At 39.7% G+C, this 18,469-nt stretch overlaps 2 protein-coding genes across 6 annotated transcripts in view; one reads left to right on the top strand and one right to left on the bottom strand.

Annotated features, from left to right (window-relative positions):
• The window catches only part of Kiaa0753 (KIAA0753 ortholog), a 52,261-nt gene that overhangs the window by 25,364 nt on the left and 8,428 nt on the right, over positions 1-18,469 (bottom strand). For 4 of the 5 annotated variants that reach the window (XM_021641664.2, XM_060363344.1, XM_060363343.1 and 1 more), the window contains exons 3-8: positions 16,662-17,253; positions 14,355-14,461; positions 13,053-13,115; positions 12,453-12,668; positions 10,472-10,679; positions 1,938-2,170 (exon numbers count right to left, since the gene is read on the bottom strand). In XM_021641664.2, the coding sequence (XP_021497339.1) occupies positions 1,938-2,170; positions 10,472-10,679; positions 12,453-12,668; positions 13,053-13,115; positions 14,355-14,461; positions 16,662-17,253 (1,419 nt within the window). Of the gene's footprint in view, positions 1-1,937; positions 2,171-10,471; positions 10,680-12,452; positions 12,669-13,052; positions 13,116-14,354; positions 14,462-16,661; positions 17,254-18,469 lie in introns of those variants that run through there. The other variant, XM_021641668.2, reaches the window with a different exon arrangement.
• On the top strand, positions 4,096-4,230 carry LOC110551231 (thymosin beta-10-like). Its single transcript, XM_060363341.1, has one exon. The coding sequence runs from the start codon at positions 4,096-4,098 to the stop codon at positions 4,228-4,230; it is 135 nt and encodes a 44-aa protein (XP_060219324.1).

Genomic DNA, 18,469 nt, shown 5'->3' with positions numbered 1-18,469 from the left:
AGTGCCTCTCATTCTAAAAGCATGCATTCATGCATTCATTCTAAAAGCACTCTGAGGAAAATGTGAGAAACATCTAAGTCACACTGAAGTAAACCTCGGTGAGGGTGGAGCTGGAATCCTTGACTTTTCTACATTTATATTTAAAATATTCATTATCTTTTCCTTAATTAAATCTCCCCTTTTAAAAGCCCATGGTTTTTTTAAATTACAAAATATTCTTGACTAAAATATTTAAACTTTCTGAATCGTAGTCTACCCACAATGAAACACACACCACTTTCAAATACCATTGGGCATGAGGCTGAGAAGAGCATTCGAGTAGAATTCTTTCTTATAGGCTCAATCTTGACTTCCCAATGACACCATTACAAGTTTATTTGGAAAGGAGTAAAGACCTGATCCCAATCCATGACCTGTTGGTTACTGCCTGTTTTGATTAGTGGTTTGTTGTCTTGACACAAACTAGAGTCCTCTACAAAGAAGAACTTCAAATGAGAAAGTACCTATATCAGACTGGCTTCTAGGCAAGTTTGTGGGCCATTTTCTTGATTAATGAATGAAGTGAAAGAAGCCAGCTCACTGTGAGCAGTACCACTCCCAGGTAGGCAGTTCTGGGTTATATGACAAAGTAGGCTGGGCAATCCATGAAAAGCAAGTCAGTAAGAAGCAGTCCTCGTGGTCTCTGCTTCAGTTCCTGTCTCCAGTTTCCTGCCTTGAACTCCTGCCCTGGCTTCCCTTCATGGCCAAAAAAACCCGTTCCTCCCCTGTTTGGTGTTTTTTTACAGCAATAATAAGCTGCCAAATTTCCTTTTCCAAGGTCATGTGATAATACCCAGGCTTGCTACCTAAGTCTCTGGTCTCTGGACAGCACTACTGAGTGGCAGTCAATGCAGTAAGTGTACTCAGACCAGAGGTGCTCATCTGGCCAGTTTTCCATTGAAGGACCATAAGGAAGTTTTGTTGTTGTTGCTTAATTTGTAATTAATTAAACAGTTAATTAATTAATTGTGTATGGGTATTTTGCCTGCATCTATATCTGTGTATCACTTGCATGCCTGGTGCCCATGGAGGCCAGAAGAATTAGAGTTACAGATGGTTGTGAGGCACCATGTGGGTGCTAGGAATCAAACCCTGGTCCTCTGGAAGAGCAGTCAGTGATAACCACTGAGCCATCTCTTCAGCCCCATATGGAAGTTTTAGATAGAGACTTAAAATATAAAATAGCTTCAGATCACAAGCTTTAACCACTCAGATAGCTCCCAAAGCCATATTAAAAAGCACTCACCTACAGAGGCTGTTAAATATTCAGTAACAATTATGAATCAGTATTTATCTTTAGTAGAAACATAATCTTAAAAAAAATTATGTGTACAGGTATTTTGCCTGCATATATGTCTGTTCACTACATGTATGCAGGAGCTTGTGGAGGTCAGAAGAGGACATTGAACCACACAGAACTGGAGTTACAGGGTGCCATGAGCCACCATGTGGGTGCTGCAAACCTAATCTGGGTCTTCTAGAAGGACAACAAGTATTCTTAAAACCACTGTGCCATATTCTGTCCCAAGAATAGCACCCCCCACTAATCTCTCAAAACAGAATCTTAAATCCTCTCAATTCTTAACACTTTCAAATACTGAATTTCAAGACAAGCTTCCTAATTATGACCATGGTATTACATTAGTTAGGATCTTACTGAAGCAAGGAAGGACAGAATGTTCTATCCTATAACAGCATTACAAACTGGCTTTTGTTAAAAGAAAAAGCAAACCTGGAATTAAGCTAAGTCAACTTAGATTGCTCTACATCAAGTCAACTTAGATTGCTCAGGGCATCCATCTGCCCCAAATGGATGGTCATACCCCGTATTAGCTTGTATGACCTTGGACAAAGTCAGATGGATATAAATGCATCATAAGAAAGAAATTACTTCATACCTGCTGATGTCTGGCTGAATCCAAAGCATCTTTCTTCCTAAATGGTACATGCTCTGTCACGGTCTTCTTTCTCACTGCTTGTGTTTTTGCTTTCAAGGATGCTTCATCCTTGAAGCCAGTACCATGGCCCAATATAGAGGGGTCTTCTTCTGGAAGGATCTCTGTGTCTAACATATTAAGTTCACTGTCCAGCCTCTGAGTCACTGGAAACTCCACATCAGGCTGACACACATCTATACAGAGTTTTCAGAGGAGAAATTCTACTTAATCCACAGAGGAGGAATGAATGAATAGCACCTAAAAACTACCCTCCAGTCTGGCTCTTTGAAAAGCATGGAACTCTGTTGCCACACACACAACCCCCATTACCTACACCACCACAGGTGTAATTACCAATTCCCAAGCACCATGGCCAATCCCATCAACATCAGGATCCACATTTACTGATTTTCCAGTTCTTGTTTGTGATCCTAATTCTGTATTATCTCTTGCTCCTACCCAGACTGGCCTCTCTAGATCTTTTGACTATAAGATACTCCCTTCACCGGCCCCCTGCTGATCTTAGTCACATTTCCACTGGGTTGCCAAATTGTCTGTGTTAGCTAGATTTATGTCAATTTGACACAAACTAGAATCATCAGAAAGGAGGGAACCTCAATTAAAGACAATGCCTCCATAAGATCCAGTTTAAGGACACTTTTTTAAGTTAGCGATTGAGGAGGAAGGACCAGCCCATTGAGGGTGGTGGTATTCCTAGGCTGATGGTCCTAGGTTCTAAAAGAAAGCAGGCTAAACAAGCCATGATGAGCAAGCCAGTAAGCAGCACTCCTCCATGGCCTCTGTATCGGCATCAGCTTTTGCCTCCAGGTTCCCAACCTGTGTTAGTTTCTGGCCTCACTGCTTTTGATATGGAACTGTGAACAAAATCCTTTCCTCCGGTTGCTTTTGGTCATGGTGTTTCACCACAGCAATAATAACCCTAACTAAGACACTGTCTTTCTAAAATGGAAATACTGCAGCCAGAGATGGCTCAGTATTTGAAAGCACTTTATCCTCTTGCACAGGACCTGGGTTCAGTTCCCAGCACCGACACCGTGGCTCACAACCATCTATAATCTCAGTTCCAGGGCTTTTGATGCCTTCTTCTCAACTCCATGGGTGCTGCATGCACAGGTGCACAAACATTGCATGTAAGTAAATATTTTACTTTACTTTTGTAGATTTATTTATTTTAAGTGGATGGGTGATTTTTTTCTTGCATATATATCTGTGCACCACATGTACGCCTGGTACCCTTGGATCTCCTGGAACTGGAATTATAGATAGATGTAAGCTACCATCTGAGTGCTGAGAACCAAACCCAGATCCTCTGGAAGATCAGCCAGTGCTTTTAACCACTGAGCCATCGCTTCATCCTCAGATTAAAAACTTTATTTTTTTCAAGTCAAAGTTTCTCTGTGTAGCCTTGGCTGTCCTGGAACTTAACTCTGTAGACCAGGCTGGCCTCAAACTCAGAGATCCACCACCCTCTACCTCCTGAATGGTGGGATTAAACACTTTTTAAAAATGAAAACACTTACAATTTTTTTCTACTCAACATATTTGATATATAGTATGAACTGTATTCTGAACACATGTCATTCAATTGGCTATGAAAAAGAAAATAAACCTTTTTTATAGATAACTCAGGAGAACTGGAGAATAGAAAAACTCTTACTAATAAGACTATTTAGCCAAGATCTACACATAAGTGCAACATACAAAAGTCATAAAATAACTACTTAAGATATATAATAGGAAAAAATATCCCATTAACATGGCTAACAAAAACTCCAAGGTGGGGACTGGTGTATGGTTAAGTGGTAGTGTCAGCATGCATGAGGACATAGATTCCAGTCCTAGAACCACAAACAACAACAAACATACAAATACTGCCCCTCCCCCCAAAAAAACCTCCAAGAAAATGAGGAGGAAATCTAATGAAAAACTCATAGGAATTTCACAAAAAACATTTCAAAGCTTTTGCAGTCCTAGTGTTATATTCCTGGCCATTGAAAGGGCATGAATGAAAATCTGAATCAAGGTCTCTTGCTGCAGCAACATGAGTGGGAGCACCTGGAATGCGAGCTCAGAATGAGACTCTAAGGGTTGCAAGAAAATGGCAGACATGCCCGACATAGGAGACATAGCCAACTTTGATAAGGCCAAGCTAAAGAAAACCGAGATACAGGAGAAGAATACCCTGCCAACCAAAGAGACCACTGAACAGGAAAAGAGGAGTGAGATTTCCTAAAAGCCTAGGAAGATTTCCCCTATCCAACTCTGATCTCCAAGACCTCCTCATGATGTGGAGAAAGTGCCACCTGCAAGATGGATGTGAGCCACAAGCTGCACTGTGAACCCAGGCACTCTGCGCCTATGCCACCAGCCTTTGGGTCTTTGAAGCCAGACCTTCCCCCACTCACTAATCAGACTGCCAAATTTCACCGGTTTGCCCGGGATATTAATAGAAAATTATTTGTATGATTGATGAAAATAAAACACACTTTGTGGCATGGAAGAAAAAAGAAGAGAAAATATGAATCAAGTTTTTATTTACAAACAGACTAGACATTGAAACATGTCAATTCTCCACCAAGTGACCTAAATTTCAAATGCATATCAAATTGAAATTTGTGTGTGTGTGTGTGTGTATCTAAACAGACTGATCCAGCTGGGTGTGGTGGCACATGTTTTTACTCCCAGCACTCAGGAAGCAGAGGCAGGCAGAGCTCTGAGTCTGAGGCGAGTCTGGGCAATATAGCAAGTCCCAGGTCAGCCAGGGCTCAATAGTGAGTCTCTACAAACACACACACACACACACACACACACACACACACACACACCTAAACAAATTGAGCCTAAAATTCTTATGAAGGGGCCAGACAGACTGCTCAGCGGTTAAGAGTACTGAACACCCAGGATAGGTTCCCGGCACCCACAAAGACAGTTCATAGCAAATTGTAACTTCAGTTCCAGGAAATCCAATGCCCTCTTCTGACATCTGAGGGCAACAGGCATGCATGTGGTACATATATGTGCATGCAGGCAAAACATTCACACATAAAATAATAAACCTAATTTTTAAATTCACATGAAGAGTAAAATTCTAAGAACTTGCCCTCAAAATTTGAATAACAACAACAAAATGGGGATGAAGTGGAGGCAGGAGTCTTTCTTGACCAGAGATGGGAATCTTAGTAAGAGCAGCAATGGTCAGGCAGTGCACAGTGATGCAGGAACCAATGGCACAGGATGGGAGCCACAGACCAACAGATGCAAACTGAGGACTACTACTGTCCACACATCAAAAATCAAAGTGGAATCCACTCCCACACTAACAGCACTCAACTCACAACAGCATAAAGTCCTAAAGGAAGAAAACTTCAGAGCTTTAAGAAGAAAAGATAATATCATCACATCATCAAGACAGAAAAGACTCTTAAGTATGATAATCGACTTAGTAGGGTTTTATTTACATTGAATTTACAATGTTTGATCAAAAAGTCACCATAACAAATCAGCCAAATCTGGAAGGAGATCCCTGAAGTACTTGTAACTAACATGGGATCAATACACAGATGAACTTTTACAAATCTATAAAGGAAATAAACAGTTCAACAGAAAAATGGGCAAAGTATAAAAACTACAATTTAGGCAGAAAACAAGTCATCAATAACAGCATGAAAAGATGATAAACATTAGTAACCAGGAAAATCAAGACATAAGCTAGCATTCATAGCCATTGGAATGGGGAAATATGAAGTACAAACAATCATAAATGAAGAGGGAGGAAACTCAGAAAACACTAGTGCAGGAGTAAAATGTTTTAAATTGCACAGTAGATACACAGTACTTATTTTTGTCCTTTCTGTTTAGATAGAACCAAACACAACTGGCAAAAAAGAAAAAAGGAAAAAAATCAATGAAAGGATTCCCAATGATATCTGCTATACTCATAGACTGGTACCCACCCCAACTGTCATCAGAGAGGCTTCACCCATAAATTGATAGAAACCTGGGCAGAGCTCGGAGAATCCTGAGGAAGAGAGGGAGGATGGATTGTAGGAGCCAAAGGAGTCAAAGACACCACAAGAAAATCACACTACAGAATCAATAAACTTGGGCTCATGGTGGCTCACAGAGACTGAACCAACAACCAGGAAGCCTGCATGTGCCTGACGTAGGCCCTCTGCATATATGTTACAGTTGTATAGCTTTATCTTCTTGGGAGACTCTTAACAGTGGGAGCAGGGGATGTCTCTGACTCTTTCACCTGCTTTTGGGACCCTTTTATTCATACTGGATTGCCTTGAGCAGCCCTAATACAAGGGGAAGTGCCTAGTCTTATTACAACTTGATATGCTATGTTTGGTTGATATCCATGGGATGATATGAACCTTTTTCTGAAGGGAAATAGAGGAGGAGTAGATGAAGGTGGGAGACAGAGAGAAGGTTGGGAGAAAGGAATGGGAGGAAATGATCAAGGGGAAACTGGTCGAGATATAGTAAAAAATAAGAATATTTAAAAATCAAAGGAAAGAAGGCTTTATTCAGATTCCTTAGCAGCAGCAGGCCAGGATCCAGATTCCCCAAAACCATTGCTTTCCTTACAAGTTTTTAAAGCACACAGCAAGGAATATAAACCAGATAGAAGAATGACTAACTCCTGGTACTCAATCTGCAGTTTAGTAACTCCCAACATTACATCTATTGAAGCAGCATTAGCTGTTGGGTCCTGACACCTTTTCAGCTGTGAATGGCATTAATCAGCCCTCAAATGCAGTGCAAATTCACAGGGAGCTAAGTATGAGGCTTAGAGTAGCAGCCACAAGACCTAAAGCTCCTTACGTTCTCACATAGTACACTACTGGTAATCAATAGTCAGAAGCTTCTCAGAAATGTGATAGCCAACAATTACTTAAATCCAAGGAAGTTGATCCATTCAGGCTCAATCATAAATCCCAAATCACACAGAGACAGTTTCCCTCCCTTGGGGCTCCCCATGACATTTTGGGAGGTAATGGGTAGGGAGTAGGAACTCCAGGAAATTGGAATGAAGAATTAGGAACAGGAAGAGTGCTGTCTAAAATAGAAAGAGAAAAATGTGGCCTTCTGAAAGATTGTAAGAAAACAAAACAAAACAAAACAAAACAAAACAAAACAAAACAAAGCAAAATAAAACAAAACAAAACAAAAAACCCCTAAAGAGTAGCACACTGCTCTCCAGGAGCAAATGCATGAAACTTGCAAACCAGGGACCTATAGCCAAAGCTTCACTTCATGGTAATGGTGATAGAGCAGCTATTACCAAGCCTCCTGTTTGATAAAACATGTGTTTGTTTTAACAGAATTCACATCCATTTGAACCCCATTACGGTACCTTCCCAGGGTAGGAAGACCAGGATTACTAATATTCTTCAGGTGAAAAAAAGAATTGAAGCATTTGCTCAAGGTCACAAGGAGAGTGAGCACAGGGCCTCCTACTCTGCTTCCATCCCCCATCCTCAAGGAAGAGTAGAACATGTGTTGTAGCTTTTATACAACAAACATGGGTTAAGGCTTGAGTTACAATCAATCCTGCCTATGTGATGGAAGCTCCAAAGTAATCTCTTACATTATAGACTTCAGAGAGCTTTTGGGTTGCTATATAAATATAAGTTCCTGGAGGTGGTATGCCCCCTCCCACATTCCTGGCCTTAGGTATCTCCCATCTGGCTATTAACCTATTCACCTATATCCTTTGTTAAGAGGACTAAATGTGAGTTCGTGAGCAATCCCACCAATCCCAGATTTAGAGTGTCACGTTACAACCCAAGACCTGCAAATAGTTCTCATGTGGGGCTGTCTTCTGGAGCTGAGCTTTCCATCTGCGGGACCAGACCCTGGGCTGAACTATAGCACCCCCTTCCCACACACTCAATGCACTGCTTCTCCTATCATTACCTAGTGCTCCACTGAGGCTACAGTTGGACACTAAGCTGTACAGGGTCCACAGAAGAGCAAATGCACCAACAGAGAGACACTTTTAAGTTTCTGATCACTTTTTTTTTTTGAAGAAAAGTGGCATAAGAAAATGTTGACATATTAAACTACAATGAGGGAAAAACCCCAAACTTTGACAAATGAAAATCACAAAATAAGGTCAAAGGAAATTCAACATGTCATTACTCTCAGTTAATCTAAGGTTAAATACAGAGCTCTACAACAGGGTTCAAAAAACCAACAATTGCCAGGCGTTGTGACACAAACTTTTAATCCCAGCACTCAGGAGGCAGGGGCAGGCAGATCTCTATCAGTTCAAGACTAGCCTCGTCCATACAGTGACACGCCATCTAAGGGGGCAAAATTAACTTCTGTGCTGGAGATTACTCAGAAGTTAAGAACATGTGCCCATCTCAACACCCATGCCAGGGCACTCACAACTGCCTGTAACTCCAGTTCCAGGGGATCCACTGCCCACTTCTGCTCTCTATGGGCACTGCACACATATAATTAAAAACAAAAATATTTTTTAAAATTAAATACATACAGGAGGCTGGGTAAGAAGGAGGAGGATAAAGGGCATTTCCGAGCTGCAGTCACTCTAGTCTCAGTGCAGACAGTTTAAATGTTTGTGGAGTTCTCTTTTCTGGTATTAGCTCAGCAGTGAGCTGGCACTTTGTACACTTCTCTATGTTCTACTTCAATTTAAAAAATGAGGATTAGTGCTAGAAAGATGTATCAGGTAATAGGAAGGACTTACTATGCATTGACAACCTGAATTCAATCCTTGGAACCCATGGTGCATGGATTCCAACTGATCCTAGTTATAATTATAAATAAAATAGGACTTTTTTTTTTTTTTTTAGAAAGGAAAATTAGTTTATTGGTTTGACCTATAAATGTTTACAGATTATTTCATCTATCTGGAAAATGAAAAAAAAAAAAAAAAAAAAAAAAACAAGTGACAAAACTCTTTATTCCATCAAATCCAAAACATCAGTTTATAACATACATCATATTCTATCATTAGAAATTTTAAAAGATGAAAAACTATAAATGTTACAATTTAGTTACCAGACACATCCCTTAGCAGGATACTGTGGCTCATACCTGTAAACCTAGCACCCAGAAGTCTAAGACATGAGTTTTGCAAAGCTCCAGGTCAGCCTCAGTCATAGGCTGGCCTGGGTTACCAAGCAACATAGGCAGGATGGCTCTACTTAGGGCATGGGGGTATACCTGGCTGTGTAGCTCAGTGGTGCTGCATTTGCCTGCATGTGAAAAGGCTAGGTCTCTAGCACCAAAAAAGAAAAGCTCTCTGGTTTCAGAAATCTTCGACTATGCACATCCAACAAAAAAGTGTCATAATAAAAGACTTCAAGGCACTCATAGATTTAAGGCCAATGTACAAACCCAACAGCTTCCTTTTAAGTGGCAATAGCCAATTACATAATTAATAAAAAAAATTTCATTCACAACAACAATAAAAAACTATAAAACAGAAAAGCAGAAGTACTGTACCAAGGAACTTATAAAAACCCTACGAAGAAAGCTCTCACACTGGGCTGATGTATAAAAACGAGGACTGAAGTGCACTCGCACTGCACTGCCACTGCTTCCCCATGACCTGATTCAGACTGCTGGCAACAGCTATCACTTTCTCATGAGCTAACAGAGTGCCAGCAGCATGCCTGCACTTAATAAGCTCATTCTATGTTTCTCAGGGTGAGCAACTGACCAGAAATGTTTAAAAAAAGAAAAATCAGTTGTCTTGTCAAATATTAAAATATGAGTAAGACTGATAGATTTGCCTATAAAATTTAGTTTTATACCAGAAAGTAACATCATAAACAAATTCCAAAGATAAGTGACCAAGTAGGAGAAAATATTTATAATACATACAAACCAAAAAATGATTAAGAGCTACACTATCCACAGAACTTTTATATTCACAAGTAAAAGACATGAAACCTAACAAGGAGAGGGATAAAGAATACAAAAGAGAAAATCTGCACAGAAGACATATGCACAGGGGTAAGGAAGCCACAAACAGCCCTCAAGTGAACATAACTGCAATAAACAACAGTAAGATACCATTTCCCACTGAGGTATAAAATACTGTTTATCAAAACATAATCATATACTTTTAAGGGGTAAATTGGCAGCATCTGCTCAAAGGTGCATACCTTACAACTTAACAATCCCACTTCTAGGATGAGGATCTAGAAATGCACAAACGTCAAATGCATATGTGTGCATCCACACACTAGAACAATACAGTCAACTTAGCACTATGATAGAGTAATGGGGATCTGACTTACTCGCTGTCTTCTGGAGAAGCATATTCCAGCCTCCAGTCCTAGAACAATGTTGGCTGCTACTTCCTGATCCTAGGGACAAGGTAGCTCCTGGACAGGGTCACAAACCATGACTTCCTGGTGTGGTGCAGTAACTACTGTAGCTGTTTTCACAGAGTAAAATACCACACAGTAACATTTTGGGACACATACCTTCAAGATGCCGCTTTGCCACAGAAGGTCGACTGGCTTCCTGCAGAAACGTCTTCTTTGTGACCAAGGGTCTCCTCTCACTCTTGGGCAGTACAGTTGGCCTCTCTGAGATCTTTTGGCTACCATTAGAAAATCTGCTCTGAATTTCCATGGAACACTTCTTTACCTTTTTAGGTGACAGTTTCTTTTCCAGGAGAGACTCCAAAGCCTGTCACGAAATGGTCATTATTCTCTTAGTTTATTCCACTAGAGTATGACTTTAGTCACAACAATGAACAGAACACTTTCCAAAGAGATATGTCATTAAATGGCTATTTCTAGTGAATAACAAGATGTTTCATTTAATTTAAAATTGGTATTATTTACAACATGTGACAATCTCCACAAGTTCTCTTAATAGTTTAGTTTGTTAAAATCAACAGTAAAGATATTACAAGTATGACCATTTCTAAGAGGCACTCTATCCTTTAAATTCAGAATCATCACCTTTAAAACTAACCATAGTCTTCAGAACATAGTTGTATGTGCTTTTTTATAGGGTGTCAAAATTCAACAAAACCTCATAAACTCAAGTAGTGTTTTATGTGAGTAAATACATTATACTAAACATACATTTTCATAAGCTAATGGAATTTAGTGGGTCCACTAATAGGAGGAGGTCCTCATTCTCTGAGTCACACCCACTCACTCATTACCAGGTGTTACCAGTCTGTACAAATGAAAGACAACTGAGTGCAATCAGGGAGGCTGAGTTCACAGGAACATATGGAAACAAGATAGTAAGTCAGGAAAGGATGATCAACAAGAATTTAATTTCCTACATTACTGAATCCTTTCAAAACTAGGGGAGATCTACATTATGCTAAAGATGCAGTCAAAGGTGCTCTTGCTCAGAGTATGGGGCAATCTCTTGAGAGCCTTCCTAGGATTTGGAAGATAGACCCTCTAAATGAAACTATTTTGACCAGTAAATATTTCTTACAAGTATGTTAAAAGAGAATGAATGACATGATGTGATATGCTGTCAAAAGTTCTGAGATCTGCACTTGACACTCAACTCCTGATAGTGAGCTCTGTCTACAGGGATGTAACCAAAGTTAATAACAGATATTTGCTAGACAACAGGACTGCAAAAGCAAAACAGGCTTTTGCAAAAGCAAAACAGGCTAGTTACGGATAGCCAGACATGTTTTTCTGTCGGGAAATCTCCCTACTATGCCATTCTTCCTCAAGGGCCAACAGCTTACTAATACAGGATTATTTTTTCCTATTTATGGAGGAAAATATATGACAGAAGTAACACTGGCATAGGTGACTAATTGATTACAGCTCTCAAAAGATCTCTCAGACCTCTGCTTTAAAGACAGCAACAATATAAATTAGTAGTAACAAATGTATCTGCAAGTCAGGGTACTGAAGCAAGGATAAAATTGTGTTGCAGGACTCCACAAACTTATGAACCTATAAAGCCAGGGCTCATTGTTAATGCTATCTCTGTTTCCAATGTGAACTAAACCATTGTCCATTTACTTTAGAGCATGCTATTTGCGGAATGCCAGATGTTTCCAGTTATCCCAAGATCTGAGGTTCTTGCTTTCATGTATCCCAAGTGTTTCTTTTCTAGAACTTACCTAGATCAAATACTGATAATTAAACACTAATCTGAGAATTCCTTGCCATTTTCCTTCTTTTTATTTCCCCTCTTTTTATTCACTTATGACTGTGTGTATAGATGATATGTGGGCATGTGTGCCACAGTATATGTTACTTGACATCCCATATGGTTCACACTCAAAGAAAAGAAATGCAATAAAGATCACAGTGTAAAAAGCAATAAAAACGCAAACTTATAATATTCTCTGACAAGCACAAAGTTAACAGGTGGCAGCTCTGTCTTGTATTCTCACTGACTAGAACAAGAGAGGCAGTTATTTCCCCGCCTGGAAACAGCACCTTAACAAAAGCTGGAGCCATTTCATACCTCGATTTGCTGCAAGATGTCTATGACCACATCTGGCACGGAAGGATCAGCATCCACCTTGGCAGAACACAGTGAAAGCTGACGAATAAGGCTGCCCAGTTCCCTCCACCGAGCAGGAACCGGCTGCTCCCCTCGGCCAGTACACTGAGCGACAAACACCTGTAAGGCCCGGATGGCTCCTCGATGAACGGCTGCCAGCCTAGACACTGCCCGTGACTGCAGTGAGATGGTGAGATGGTGAGATGGTCACTTCAGGTTCTGACTCCCTAACTTCACAGCACCCTTTAAGAATATCTGGAGCCTATCTACTATACAGAGTGCTCTCTGCTGTAAAACCTTTTTTGCAGAGAAGAGAATTATAAAACCACGAGTTTTCTAAAAACAGGTTCTTCTCTTTACTGTTGTCTGTATACCAGAAACAGCCATACACAGTGGCCTTTCTGTATGGTAGAAGTGACAACAGAGCAATCTGCTTTAGATCCTTTTCCTTGGAAGGCAAGCCCACATTACTAACATTTAGCAGCTCAGTCCCCAACATAAACCTGACAACACACTGTAAAATGCACTCTATTAATACCATTCATCAGAATTATAACATACCTTCTTAGTATGTTTAATTTTTTGTGGACTTAATTTATCCAATTCTTCCTGGATCTCTTTTACCTGTTTTATGAAAAGGGGGAAATGAAATTTTTATGCCTGTCCATTGATCTTTCTTATAGAAAAAAACAGACCCTGTTTTTCCCAAACATAACTCTTATTAATTCAAGTCACTTAAAACCGGAATAAGGCTTCTCATTCATCCCCCTATCCCCAACACACTGACTGGTTTCAAGTTTCCAATGCTTAATAGAGATATCCCCAGGTCCCCAGTGTACAAAGAACTGAACATGAATGACAGAAGGGCAAGCTCACTAAGTCCTAAGAGCCACACTAAAGAGTTTCGCTTTCTACTCGGTGTACTGGCACATATCTTTGAACACCAGGAAGGCAGAAACAGTGGTTATCTAAGTTCTAGGCCAGCCAGGGCTACACAGTAGGACCCTTCCACACCACACTCATACACACATACACACGAGAGAAAGAGAGGGAGATGGAGAGAGAGAGAGTTACTAAGCACCACTAAAGTCTTTAAGTAAAAATCAGACATGGTAGACTCCTGTTTTCTGAGCAATCTCAGCTGGAAATACATGTAGCTTGTGGTGTAGCACATGCCTAAAGCAATCTCTGGCTGGTATAGAATAAAAATGAGCACAGCATTCAAAAAGAATAAAGAAAATCTAACCATGGCTTTTGCTTTTAAACAAACAAAGTATAGCTTTTGGTTCAAGCAATAAAAACCAACATGTAACTTCAACGACCAGAACAGATTTAAAGGTTTATTAACAAAGAATTAAAAGTTAAAACAAACTTTTTTAAAAATCCATTACATATACACAAAAATCCAATGCAAATGCTTGTTTACCAACCATTAAATGTTTCTTGAAAGACAACAGTCTTCATTCTCTACCATGAAATAAAGAATAAATGATGTTAAACCTAAGGCAAATGGGAAAGTCCCTTCAAGACCAAGTTCATATGTACAAGCACTTTTTCAGAAGGAAAAATGTCTTTTAACAGATTCAATACTCTATGTCCCCAAAAACAACAGGCAAAAACAATAGTTTATCTTGGTCAGATGCACATCACACACACACACACACACACACACGCACACACACAAAATCTTTCTGTCAAAGAATCTGAATTACTAGTACATTAGTTTAGGAAATTAAGCCTGAAAATTCCCTAGCATTTATGTAGGGCCCTTTATACGCATCTTTCTGTGCAGAAGAAAAATTGTAATTCCCTAAGAAATCACCAAATAGGCCACTTGCTCTACCTCCCCTGGCTTTTCCACACCTGTTGCTGAAGAACGTAGAGCATGCGGGCACAGCGCACAGCTTGCTCCTGTCTCCTGACTCGCATTCGATGCTCTTCATCTGGATCCAAAGCTTCTTCCAGTCTATCTGAAAGCATTCTCCACATTAGGTTGAAAACCACATATAGAAGTATTAAAGTACTTAATGGAGTAATAGTAATAGTACTCAGGTCTTACTATGGAAACAGAGGTTGGCTCAGCAGATGTAACTTCCAACAGCCAAGGTTAATATTGAGTGAGTGACCTGTGTACAGACTCAGGGATAGAAGAGACAGGAAGATGCTAGCAAACTCTCCTGTGCACCAGAAGTCACCAAAAAAAATTCCACTTGGATAGTGACTTCACTGTCTCAAAATTCTTTTATACTGAGCTAAAATCCACAATGCAAAATCTTTACTGGACTATTTTCAAGTTAAGTGAGATTATTTCTTATCCTGAATCCAAATGAGAAATTCTTTCTCTAGCACATTAAGACAGATGTGCTAAAATCATCTGAATGTCTAAGTTTTCACCTATGTGTCAAGAAGCACGCTCTTGTACACACTGGCTCTCTGTATTTTTTTAAGGATCAGCTCAGACCATTTCTGGAAGACTGCCCAGGGGAGATACAATCTATCCATTTCTTCTAGACTACTGTTTCCAAATATATTTATACAGATTTTTTTACAAAACTCTTAACAAGTTTGAGAAAAGCAATACTTTGCTTGTGTAAATATATTCTGAATTTGATTTCTTCATTAATTGTTACACATGAAAGAGGCAAGCTGAAGTGCAGCTTGGCAGTACAGCACTTGTCAAGTATGTGTGGTTAAATCCCAACACCAGACCAAAACAAACAAACAAACAAACAAACAAACAAAAAGTCAAATAAGAACAAAAGGCAATCAGGCTGCTAAGAAAGACAAAACTTTGAAGCCAGAAGTTGCACATACAGGTAGAAGTCAAATGGGAGCCTCTAGGCCAAATTATTGCTGCCTCTCTTTGGGTTACATATCAGAGAGAAATATTCAAGTTCACATACCTGTAAGAACAGGAACTGGCTTAGGCAGGAGTTTTTAACTCTTCACTATGAAGGTGATTCTAATAATTACTGGTGACCCACTGAAATACTCCAGTAAACAAAGTAAGCCAGGTCAGCCTCCCCTGAGAGCTTCAGTTCTCAAGGTTTCAGGCCAGATCACCAGGGCAGACCTGAAAATTTTGTTCCAGGGAGTCTGGGCTTCTACCTAAACTATCTGGCTGGGTCATGCCACAGACTAACACTAAGGGATATCATGAGAAACAAACCACAATGCTTCTGGGATGTTCTGTGGAGATGTTCTGAACCACCCATAATGCTCAAGTATTATACAACAGACTCTTTAGGAGACTTTCTGGCTATGTGTGTGTGTGTGTGTTTGTGTGTGTGTGTAGAAGTTGTTTTCTTCAGGAACCTATATTTTCTGTTTTAGATGTTGCTAATCTGCAACTGTTGGTAGTTTCTTTGTAGCAGGTAGATGAATCTGTACCCATCCGTACTGTATCTCTTTTTCAGTCCTCCTGTCTCCTGTCCAGCCACATCCTCAGTGTGTAGTTTTACCTTGTGTCAACAAACAGGTACATTATAAGGCACTTACATTTTTTTCTCTAACATGTATATATGTATATGTTCATATTTTAATTAAACTTTAAGTGCAAAATATAATTTTAGACTATGCACTATCCTAGCCGAATAGCTCCTTTTGCTACACAACTCTTTATGCCTCATTGTCTAAGAGCTGGGCTTGACATCCTACTTGTTGGCTATAGTAAGCCTACTCTCTATTCCCAAATCTGTTACTTCCCAAGGAAATGCTAGGACCTTGAGATTACAAATTACTATAAAAATGGTATCTGATGATTATATTTCTTCTCTTCTACCCTGTGGTCAGATACGAAGCAGGTTTACCTACAATACACATATACTATAATCTTTTAAAGCAAATTAAAAATAATTTTGCAAGAAGCCCTTCTGTATTGACAAGACAAATATCCAAGGATGCTTAGGATGCAGGAGTTAGATGTAAGGTCAGGCAACCCACACACAAGGGAGTGAGAAGAGATAACTCATCAAAGAAAGAAGACCTAGGTCAGACTCCAAGCTAAACTCTCTTGTATTGGTTGCTAAGCTCTTCTGAACCAACCACCTCACTGGAGGTAGCAGAACTGAGTGGTATACGTGTGTGTTGGGAAAGGGTGTCCCAAATGAATGCAACTGACTTATACCACACCATGGCATCTCATCAAATGAAGAATCGAGTTTTTCTCACCTCTTTTAGTTACAGCTTCTATTTTATGGATACAGCTGCTCAATTCCTTTCGGAGTCGCTGAACTTCCAGCAGGCCTTTCTGTTCCCACAGGTTTTTGTGTTCCTCTGTTCTTGGCTGTGGCTGAAGCCCTGGATCATGGGTAGGTGGTGAATTTGGCACAGTAAGATCTGATCGTCCCGGATGAGATGTGTACACATAGACCTTGGCACCTGAGCTGGAAATGTCTACTCTGGATGGCTGGTGACTGCAGTGGCGGACATCCTGATTCTTTGAGTCCTTCCTTTCCTCCTTGGTGTTGTGAGCACTATGGGGCTGACTTTTGAGATGATCTTTCATGTGTTCTTCAAACTGTCTTCTTTTTACATCTCTTTTGGCAAGGTGGACAGCATAGCTAAGCTTCTCTTCTGATATGACAGAAAATGAGACAGAACTGCTTAAGTCATTTCCAGCTTTAAAGTCCAAGTCTTTACAATGATACAATTCATTGTCTGAGTGTTTCAATTTTTCAATTTTAATCGCATGGGGGGAAAAGTATCGGACTGCCAAGTTGCTGGGATGTGTAGGCACATTCCTATTAAATTGCAGCTGGTTCTGTAAGAAATAAACAAAAACTCACATTTAAAAAAAACAACATATTACATAGCTGATACACACACACACTCCAGTGCCTAATATTTCACCCAAAAGATTATTTGTATGAAAAGGTATTTTTCTGGTGTGCCCATAACATACATCACATACAAGGTTCTGTACTTAATCACCTACTCCTGCAGTAACAGCCTTCCACCTGAATAATAGAATACTGTTATAGCTTATAAAGGCTACTTAAAAAGCTTCATGCAGCAACCAGTAATTTCTCCAACTCCCAAATACAGATCTGCCTTGTTTCTAGCAGGACACAAAGATCCTACATTAGAGCTTTCCTTAAAACAGCCCCACAGGCACAAATCACACAGCAGACCTAAGCCACTGGATGCTATCCCCAGGTCTTCCTGAGAATTTAATCTGGTCATTAGAAATACATTTTACCCTGTACCCACATGAGCACTTTGTTCTAAACAACCCAGTTCCTCAGGCTTCCAAGCCTTAAGTTCTTACTAGATTGCATCACAACAGATAGCCTTATAGTGCTCTGCATTTAAACATAAACATGCTTCCACATTCCTGATGGCTTTTATGAACTGCTTTCAAGGTTGCATTTTCTAATCTTTGAAACCCAGCCTTTCAGGCTAAGCTACCATTGTATTGAACAGTTAGATTCTTAGTTTTTCCACTAATGGGTACAGGCGTGTAGTTAGGATTTTTAGTTTGTTTTTCTGCTTTTACATTATTTTCTTTGGTTAAGTAATATGCTCTAGGATTATCAGATCAAGAGACATATATATATATATATTTTTTTTTTTACTTTAAAACTTAAAAGAGCCTACCTACTAAAGGAAAGTAAGGGAGTCTATGTCATTGAATTCAGTGGCCCCATTTCAGGATACCTTCATTGGGAGATCATCCCAACACTCACAATAAATGCACTCAAATAATCACATGTATATGATAAAAGTTTAGGAACTTTTGTGGGAAAGGTGGATCATAGAGGAGTAGGGAAAATTTTTCTAAGGAAAAACAAACAAACAAACAAACAAACAAAAAAACACCTGAAAGGCTCACAGATTAAAAAAACAGCACTTGAAATCTGTAACCTATCTGGGGAAAGCCTTTCCTCTAAAGACAATTCAATAACCCAAGAATTTGACCTATACCCTGGGGGAGGGAGTAAAATGAACACAAGAAAAGTTTCTTTAAGCTATGATTC

The sequence above is a fragment of the Meriones unguiculatus genome, chromosome 11 (genome assembly GCF_030254825.1).
Source record: "Meriones unguiculatus strain TT.TT164.6M chromosome 11, Bangor_MerUng_6.1, whole genome shotgun sequence".
NCBI lineage: Eukaryota > Metazoa > Chordata > Mammalia > Rodentia > Muridae > Meriones > Meriones unguiculatus.
The sequence above is the reverse complement of the archived record's forward strand: the minus strand, read 5'-3'. Positions and strand labels throughout refer to the sequence as shown.

Coding starts and splice junctions, on each gene's coding strand:
- LOC110551231 (XM_060363341.1), top strand. CDS start 4,096: ATGGCAGACATGCCCGACATAGGAGACATAGCCAACTTTGATAAGGCC.